We start from the raw sequence: 9,962 nt of genomic DNA, 5'->3' as shown, positions 1-9,962 counted from the left end.
ATTGATATCTCAAAATTTGCACGAAATTAATGATGATATCAGGTTAATAGATTCAAATAGAATTTGAAATTATACATCTTGTCCCAAATGAACAGTGTAATCTGCCACTAAATTAAGGATCATGTTATATGTACACAATCTTTTACACATTACTCACAACATAAAGTGGGAACCACAGCTCGAATTATTTAATAACAGGTGGGACCCGCATGTTTGTGAGGGGGTGTAAACTATTTGGTAACCCCCTTGTGTGTACATACATCTTTATCCCTAAATTAATATGGTCCATTGCATACTAATTTATTAATTAGCGAAGATTATTCATTTGAAACATCTACTTTAAAATAAAATTATTCATTTACATTTGCAAATATCATAACCTACTTCTAATACTTAGAAAGTCTTCATCATCTGATTTAATCTTAAATATTTATTTTTTGTAAGTTATCAATGAGCTTGGAATACATCTTCAATAAATAATTAAATGCAACTTTGGCAAATATCCCCCAGTAAAAATTAAATGCAAGGAACATAAGAAAACCAACATCAAGAAAAAAATAATTAAATAATAAAAATAAAAAATTCTACAAAACCTGGAATAGTGAATGTTCTAAATTTCATCTTCCTCAAGTGAAAATTGTTGTTTGTATAGCATTTATTTGATAGCTTTTTTCATATCCGTCTCACAAACCTACTTGCATGTGTGTGTGCTGTGAAAAAAGTTGTGAATAATTGATGTACGTATAGCATCTTTCTCCTCAAATATACCTAGTCATTTCTTCCCAGAATGAAATATTCTTCTTCACTCAACGACGCTCGAAGACTTGAAATTGAAAGCAAGGAATGACTCCATCACACAGTCCGCCTTTATGAAGCAATTTCAACTTTCAAAAGTCCCAACGCAAGGAATCATAGGTAACATTCTTGCTAAGCACCGACATTATGAATGCATTGCCTCAAATGATCTCACGGCTAGATGTTAAAGAACATTGGCACACCCCAAACTTTGATACGAGTTTTGAGAATTTGGTTTTGCAATGTCAAGCACGTTAGGTAGCATTTGTCGGCAGAATTGATCAAGGGAAATGATCGTCAGTTCACTAAACAACTTGACCCTCGACGTGATGCACCAGAGTTCTCAAATGGATGTCTCTCGAATTTCAACATTTTCCATGGATTCAAAACCTAAAAGTCACGTGGAGGAAATGGATCTTTCAAATCCCACTTATATTGTAGCTCATAGAGTACTCCGAAATACTTGGTGCAATATCAAGACAACCGAAAAGAAACATGCTGCTTCTGATAGATGGTTCTTTTAAGGAAGTGGTTATGCTATTTTTCTTTTATTTTGTATTAATTATTAAATAACAGAAATATTAAACTATAAATATTAAACTATGGTCAGTCAGTTTCATGCAATTTTATTAAATATCAGAGATTATTAATTATTGAAGTATTAATTTAGAAATATCTGACTATATCTTACTGAATTTTCTCTGCTGGTAACAACTATGCCTCTGAATAATCCCTTAACTCATAAAGCACACAACTCCCCCCTCCTCTTCATGGGGGGGCCTTTCAAATACAAATTACAAAAGAACGACCAAAACTGAAATGTGGAAGAAAGCAAAAGAGACCGGAAAAGCAAAAACAGGGATATTCAACTCAAAATTGATTCTAACCAATCCGATGTAAATTCATAAGCAACAAATGTTACGGCACCAGCAGGTGCAGCTTTGACAATTGATGGAATGATGCCCTTATAAAGTCCAGCCCAACCCTCTCTCTGTAAAATTCGACGCAGGGCATCATGCATATTTCTGTATGCCCGATGCTCGACCCGAGCTCCATACCTTGGATCTCTTGGTAGTCCTTCAATCTGCACATATAGTACTTAAAGTAAGCTGGCATCTTAATGATATTAAGAAATACCCTTGTCTCCTTTCAACTAGTCTTGTAACGTTAAAATGCGAACAAAAAGAGTAAACATATCCTTAGACAACTTTATCGTCCAAGTCATTAGTAGTGACAGCAGCAAAATCAGCTGGCAAAGCCTGCTGCCAGTAAATAAAAGATGACTAGTGGGTGAAAAGGGATATAGCATCATGATTGAAAAGTTTGAAGCAAGGGTGCTCTTGAAGAGCAGTTTAGCTAACAAGCTTACAAAAAGGTAGAAGTACTTCTTGAAGAGTACGTAAAGAATTGAAACGCTTTGTTAAAAAAGTAAGTTTTGAACAAAAAATCTCAAAGAAAGTTTCTTCTGAAGAAGCTCAAACAAGTTTGGCAAGGAAAGTTACTTGGAAGTTCAATCATTCCAGTGACTGAGCCAGACAGAAAAATATTAAATTATCAATCAGGAAAAAGTAAAATGGAATTTTGTAAAGGAGAAAGGATAGAAATTTGTACAAAGTTCAGCACTTATTCTTCTCTTTACCAAAAACATGCTAAGGTGCATATAACACTTCGCTTACTACTACTTATCACGACAATTATAACTTTGAAGAGTTAACAGAAAATATCAACCAAATGCTCAGTGAATCAGTTAAATAAGGGCGTGAACCTACCTGAAACCTCTTCTTAACTACATCGAGTGGATGACAAACAGCTTTAGCACATGTTCCAGCAGCTAATCCGCAAAGGAAAAGCTGGAAGCTTGAAAGTGCATCATCTGCTTGGCTGGCATCAGTAGATCTATACCGGTTCCAAGCCTAGAAGAATGAAAGAAAACCGGATAAAGCCCAATCCAAGAAATTTAATTTCAGTCCCAAGGCAAAAAGGTTATGAGACAGTACTCTCATCCATTGAAGAAAGACTTCCAACAGTTATGTTCAATATATCTCCAAAAAAAAAAAAAAAAGGTCCAGGGCATTGTGGAGCTGACCAAAAAGGAGAAAATATGATAGCTTTTGCAAAATGATCTCCGTTTGGATTATTGGATATGCCAGATCAAAGCCTTAAAATAACAAAAGAAAGAAAAGTAAAGCAAAACAAGATAGATGTACCACAAGGCTCAAAGGAATCAGACATTTCATTTTGTAAACATGATCAGAATATCAACCAGGACAAGGGCATTCTAAGTATTTATATCTTCAGACAGGCAATGTGTACCTATTGCTGTCCCAGCTCGTGTATGTGCATGTGTGTGTGTGTGTGTGAGAGAGAGAGAGAGAGAGGGCAATATACGGGGAAGAAAGTTAATATTTCACCATTGCCCAGCGTTTAAATGTATCATAGGTTCCAAACTGCAACCCGGCATAAGGAACTATCTCAACCAATGTAGGTACCAATCCAGCATACAGCCCTCGGATGCCGCGGGTTTCAACTATCCCAACAAATGCCGACCTCATGTTTGGATACACCTAAATATGGATATAGCATCTTACTTCCAGAAGTTAATGATTAATATCATAAAATACACAATGATGATGTACAAATGAAATGCTTTCACTTCCAAGTTTCAACACAGTACCTAAAAGTTTCTTCAAATATATATAAGGGCATATTTACAGCCTGTTTGGGACTGATTTTTTCCTTCAAAAAATTGATTTCTTTATCGTTATTTCACTATTTCTGCCATCATATTTGACTTCTTCTTTCACAAGTCGACCCCACTTTTCTCTTAACGGTCAAAAAATCAATTCTCAAAATCATTTACAAACAGGCTCTTAATGTGCATAACAAGTTAATTGCTAAACAAAGGGGTATTCATATGGAATATAAACATATTAGATGCTAAATTAATTCATATTGTTCTTAAACCACATGCTGTCCATATTTCGGATTTATATAGGCTTTAAAGCCCGATAAAACCTAGGGACTATTCCATGCTTTACACCCGGTCTGCAATGAGCCCTGGTGTTAAGTCGAGTCAGGTTTTCCCTCATTTTCCGTTCAACTACTAAAGTTAGAGCACATGCCTGGGCTAGAGCAGAAAATCACCAATTCAAGAACAAAGGTGGGACATGTTGAGCAATTAATTTACTTTCCGATGACTTGTCTTTGTATATAGTAAAAGGAGCCTCGCAACTAACAAGAAAGGTCATTTACTCATTGACTAGCATTCATTTGATATGGGGTCAGAAGTTTTGAGTTATTCTGCCCTATGCGGTTCAACTGTGGATAGTCAACATGCTTCTACAAAAAAAATATATATATATAGAAGGGGGCAACCTGAGAAGTAATCAATTCATTATACACATCTAGGTAAAAGAAAGTTTCTCAAGAGAAACATTCATCAGTGAAATGTCATAATTATAAAAATTTATCACTCGAAATGAATTCAAGCATGGGCAGGCCTACACATTTACAGATGGTCATCTGCAGACACACACACACACACACAACCCCAATAATTAAATAAATGATAAAAGTAATAGAAACTAGAAAATAAAGTACGTAATTCCCTGTGAAAGACCCAATACCTTTGGCTCACCCTGTGAAGCTAAAACGGTTCTTAGCAGATCAAATGGATACGATCCAATAGTGGCAGCACAACCTGCTAATGCTCCACTAACATAAGAAAGATATGGACTTAAATTGATATGATCTTCTGCACCAGAGAAAACAATCGACAAATAGCATGTCAGAAACCGAAAGGCAAAAGGTAAGGAAATTGATATTTATAAGGGTTTTATACATTTCATCCTCAGAATAGTCTAACACAAATCAGTACAGAGTAAACATGACAAAAGGCTCAAGAAAAAGAAAGAATGTCTGCTTGAACAAGAAAACCAAGCAAAGTTTCTCCAACAAGAAGAAACAAGCAATATAATATTGCTTACCAGCAAAACAATCTAATACCAAAAGATAGACATGTTCAGTGACTGAAAGTGGAAGAATTAATTCACAACGTGTAGCATTTAGCAAAATATCAAACTGCATCCAGAAGGAGAGCAGGAACTTTAGAACAAACCTGACTTGGAAGAACCAGAAGCAAATGTTTTGATCTTGTGCAACACCGTAAATTGTATTGCCGTATATGGCATAACCATAAGCAAGGCTGGTACATTACCACGCCAAAAGCCCTGTTACAAACATGAAATTAGATGGAGGACTCCATTTGCTAGCCTCACGAATAATTACATTACCCTCAGAAGTAAGATCACGTCCTTCATTACGAGCTTGGATCATATGTGGATACTAGATATTAACAAATAGTTTGGAAACATAATCACATAAATATATTCATAATAAACAAATACCGGTAAGCCTTCCTCTCTAAAGATGTCCTTGGTTGCTTGCAGCATACCAGTATATTTTGATGGACCATATGCATTTCGCTGAAGCAAAGTCCAATGTGTTGTGGGTTCCAATTGAACCTGCCCATAGATACCATTATAAGATAAATTCTTCATGGGCCCACACCCCCACAATATCCATAAAAATCAAGAGTCATTTTAAGGGTTAGTTATGACAAGCTGCTTAGTAAAAAGGAGGAAAAATGATTTAAACAGAGTAGCGGGGCAAAAATGGATTAGCTAAGTCATTATCTTTGATTACCTCTCTCACTGTTTCCTCACCTATAACATGCATCATTTAAAAAAGCTGGTAGGGTAGCAAACTGTTTTGCCTCCTTGAGGTGATACGTATTCAAAAATCTAAACCTCAGTAAAAGACAAGAAATGAGCCACACCAGGTACAAGTCCTATTATGTTGAGACATAGGTCTTGACAAATGGAGCTCCAAGAGTAAACTTCGAGGCTCTTAATAAAGGAGCAACTCATGAGAGTAATACTTGGCCACCTTACTAGACAATAATGACAAGCCCCAATTTGTATATTGGAACTCAAAGTCATCCACACAAACATATTGTTTCTTTGGTAGCATTTCAGCAGTTCAATAATTCAAGGAAAATCCCATCTTTGAAAATCATTATTCTCATTTCTCAATCCAGAAAAGTAAACTTAGGATCAACAAAGGAACAACTCATGATAATACAAACAAACTCAAGCCTTCAATTCTCAGTTACAAGCAGGAGTGGATCCAGGGAAAAACGGGCTGTAGCCACTGAAAAATGGCTTTCCTACTCTGCTTCTGATTTTTCGGATTATTCGGAAAGAGTTGATACGAATGATTTTGATGATGAGGGATCGGGATTTGCTTCTTCCCTAGGAACCTACTTCGACTGGAGCTTAAGATTCAGCTAGTTCAAACGCCCATCTTCCCCTTGCTTTGGAATCAAATCCCACTTCTTCCCATTCGGGTTGGGTTGACCCAAAAGTACAGTAAAAAGGAATGGAACCACTGGAGAGTTGTCTACTGCTCACACTTAGGCAAAGACGACTGACTTTGTATTCCTGAGTGACTTCTCGACATTATGTAAAAGAGATCAGTCTTCCTCTCCAATGAGTGACTTCTTTTAAGCTAGCCTTCCTTCTTCACCAATTAGTTAATATTCTAGAAATGGAGCACCTTGTATTTACTTAAAAGCTCGCCGGACTCAGCACAGCCTGGCCGTCCTAAATCCGCCACTGTTTACAAGAATGATTGACTACTGCAAATTATGATAATTATCACCTGGCAAAACTTAATCAAGTGAACCATTTCTAACCAAATTCTCATAAATCAAAAACCAAATATTCACCTAACAATGCAGCACTCTCCCAATAACAAATATCGACAAAATTTTTACCTGAAATCTGATCTTAATTACGTCAAGTGGCGATGTGATAGTTCTCGAAACAGCACCAGAAATTGCACCAGCTGTCAAATCAATCAAAGTCCTTTTCAGCTGCCCTGGCTCTTCCATCCCCTCCTTCAATACAATACAACAACCTGCGAACAATCCTTTCAGTTCTAAAAGATCCCAAATTTCCCCATTCGCCACCGAACAAAACCCAGAAAAGAAAACACCCACATGCCCAAAAGGCATAGCAAATGTATAATAACTCCAAGTATGCATCCTTTCAATAAAAATATGCTCCAATTTTCAAGAAAGCAACAGAAAAATGAAAAGACTATAGGCATAATACGAATAATTTTAATAAAAATGTATATATGCGCACCAAGAAACCAGAAATTGAACGAAAAATATCTTTTTAAATATAAAAATTTACCTGCAAAGAAGTGAGAAATGAGCCAGAAGCCGCCATTGATAATTCAAGAGATATATTTTTCTAATCTTATAAAATATATGATCTATGGTCTGTATCTATAGGTTTGGGTGTAGAGAAGGGGTTTTGCCGCTATAATTAGAACAAAGCGGATATTCAAGGAACAACAGCGTGGGGGAAATATTCGTATTTGTTAAACATATGGGGAATTTCTAAATCAATTTTTTTATTGGTTTGACTGGGAATTATTGCCTGTTATGATTGTAATTATTATTGTTCTTTTCTTGCCTTAGCTCCCGTTTGCCTACGTTAAATTAAATTTCATTTTTCTCTCTTTTATTTTCTTTCACACAATCTTTCATAAATAATATTATATATAAATAAAAAAAATTTCCTTTTTTTTAACCACTCATTCTTTAAAAAAAATATTATTCCATCCATTTTAATTTGAAAAAATGGGATCAAACGGGATTTTTATTGAAGCTAATGAGTATGGATAGGTGTTTCAAATTGTTTTATTGAATGATTTACTATTCATATTAGAAGCATGTTTGAGCCCCTTAAGAAGTTAAAAATGCATTTTGATAATAGATTGATAGAGAATGTATGATTAAAAAAAATATTGAGTTTGCATGTAATATTATTTTATTGAAGAATGTGTGACGCCACTTGATAAACAAGGCCAATCTGATCATCTAGAATAATTCAAAAAAAAAAAAAAAAAAAGATTTATCTACTTTCAAAAATTAGGAGACCAATGTATCATAATTCATAAATAAAAAGTTCAAGCTCAAGGGTTTGTGAGCCAACTCGTATTTTTCGTATTATCGCCTCTTAATTAAACATATTTAGAAGATGTGTATATGAGTAAAACCATATTGATAGAAATATGTTAACAAATGTTTTGACGGAATGAATGTTGGCAAGATATGATTGGATGTAAAATTTGACTATCTTTTAAATAATCCAATAATGTGATGTTATGTGGCATTATATGAAATACTATGTCAATCATTATGTTACTATCGCATGATTCATGTGTATATCCTACCACTCCTCCTATCTGAGTTAATTTAAATCTTTATATTGATTCATCGATATCTTGTACATCACTATTTTAATACTATCGTCTTCATACAAATGTCCATACATCTCTGTTTGACTTAACCAACATGATGGTCGAGTGAAAAATAAACCTTATTATAATTCTAAGCCCTTTTGCAATCATCCCAATTGAAAATTATGCCATTGAAAAATTGAGAATTTCAAAGTTAAAAAGGGGTTATATTATAATATATAGGTCAAATTGTGATTAACTTCCACTTGTACCCATTAAGTTAAGATTTAACTTATAGGGCCAATACTCGGCCCAGTTTTTTATTCGTTGACAGGCCCATTTCGTTACCCTAATAAATTTCTCTTTCTCTGGAGGAGCAAAACCCTTCCGCAGGTAAAAACCCCAGATAGGGCGGTTATAGTGCGCGAGAGAGAGTTCGAAATCGCCACCATGAGGCCGCTAGACGAGAAGGAGACGACCCTAGTTTTTGACAAGCTATACAAATTTGTGGGAAACAATCTGCAAAAAATTGTGATGGAAAACCCATCTTACGAAGGACCCGACCCGAACCCAGGACGCTACTGCTTTCGCCTCCAGAAGAACCGGGTGTACTACGTATCTGAATCTTTAGTCAAGCGCGCCACCAACATCAAGCGGGAGAAGTTGGTGTCGATGGGTACCCAAATAGGAAAATTCACCAAGAGCGATAAATTCCATTTGACGATTCAGGGGTTGAATTTATTGGCCGCTAATGCTAAGCACAAGGTTTGGCTAAAGCCCACTTCGGAGATGAGCTTTTTGTACGGGAACAGTGTGTTGAAAGGTGGGGTGGGGAGAATTACTGAGAATATTCAGGTGAATGATGGGGTGGTGGTGTATTCGATGGCGGACGTGCCGTTGGGGTTCGGGGTTGCAGCCAAGAGCACGCAGGATTGTAGGAAAATGGATCCGAATGGGATTGTGGTGCATCACCATGCTGATATTGGGGAGTACTTGAGGATGGAGGATGAACTTTAATTGATACGAATTAGGAAGAATTTTGATAATTGGTGTTGTTGTTTTAATGAACAAGCTTTTTCCTATAACTTCTATTAATGTCATTCGTGTTTTAATTTTGTGATCCAATGTATTTCAATTTTGGCTGAATTCTCGTTTTGATTTGGTTTTCATACTACTGCATATAGCTTAGAATGGTGCTCGTGTTTGTGCATCCAAGCTCTTTAAAAACAAGGACAATGGAGTATTTAGTTTCTTTCCAGCACATTAGTTTCTTTGCTCAGGTCTTCAATTCAGCAGAATCCTATATTTTCTTGCCCCAGCCACCTTTCAATCCTTCTCCAAACTCCTTGATTGCATTTCCCCTTATTTCTTTATTTGAACCAAAATTTCCAAAGAATTGATGAAAAAGTTTAATCTTGGGACAGGAATTTATGTTTGCATCTTGTGATCTCTGTGTAACTATCTATTCTATAGACTGCTATGATCTTCTTCATTGTTGACTTCCTCTTTGATTTCATTAATTTGGAATGTCAATAACCTGCCCTTTAGGTCTTGCTCTGTAAGGCTATTGTACTATATTCTGATATTGAAGGTCTTCAATTGAAAGTATACCAATTGAGGGGAAGCTGGTTTGAATACTGTGGGTAGTATAGTTTAGGTTATAGAATTTAAGGGAGTAGTGAGATTTATCCTCTTTGTTAACATTTTGTGATGTGTTAAAAATTTGGAACGTTGGCGGCAAAAATAAAGACGACTATACTAAACTAAAGTAAAGAGGCATTCGGGAAGCGACTAGTCGCTTCTGGCGAAGCTTCTAGAAGGCACTATACATAGATAGAAGCAAGCGCTACGAA

At 35.9% G+C, this 9,962-nt stretch overlaps 2 protein-coding genes across 3 annotated transcripts; one reads left to right on the top strand and one right to left on the bottom strand.

Annotated features, from left to right (window-relative positions):
- Positions 1-1,482: 1,482 nt before the first annotated feature.
- Positions 1,483-7,228, bottom strand: LOC111371507 (mitochondrial thiamine diphosphate carrier 2-like). Of its 2 annotated transcripts, XM_022993535.1 has the most exons (8): positions 7,056-7,227; positions 6,632-6,774; positions 5,202-5,318; positions 4,913-5,024; positions 4,422-4,549; positions 3,207-3,359; positions 2,565-2,708; positions 1,483-1,879 (listed from the first exon to the last, which is right to left on the bottom strand). In XM_022993535.1, the coding sequence occupies exons 2-8, from the start codon at positions 6,746-6,748 to the stop codon at positions 1,661-1,663; spliced, it is 990 nt and encodes a 329-aa protein (XP_022849303.1). In that variant the 5' UTR covers positions 6,749-6,774; positions 7,056-7,227; the 3' UTR covers positions 1,483-1,660. The 2 variants fall into 2 exon arrangements, with proteins under 2 accessions (XP_022849303.1, XP_022849304.1); XM_022993536.1 differs by lacking the exon at positions 3,207-3,359 and having other exon boundaries at positions 7,056-7,228.
- Positions 7,229-8,476: 1,248 nt separating this feature from the next.
- Positions 8,477-9,264, top strand: LOC111371505 (60S ribosome subunit biogenesis protein NIP7 homolog). The gene has a single exon (XM_022993534.1). The coding sequence runs from the start codon at positions 8,560-8,562 to the stop codon at positions 9,124-9,126; it is 567 nt and encodes a 188-aa protein (XP_022849302.1). The 5' UTR covers positions 8,477-8,559; the 3' UTR covers positions 9,127-9,264.
- Positions 9,265-9,962: the final 698 nt, after the last annotated feature.

This window comes from Olea europaea, chromosome 22 (assembly GCF_002742605.1).
Source record: "Olea europaea var. sylvestris chromosome 22, O_europaea_v1, whole genome shotgun sequence".
Taxonomy (NCBI): domain Eukaryota; kingdom Viridiplantae; phylum Streptophyta; class Magnoliopsida; order Lamiales; family Oleaceae; genus Olea; species Olea europaea.
This window is presented reverse-complemented; position numbering and strand designations above follow the sequence as displayed.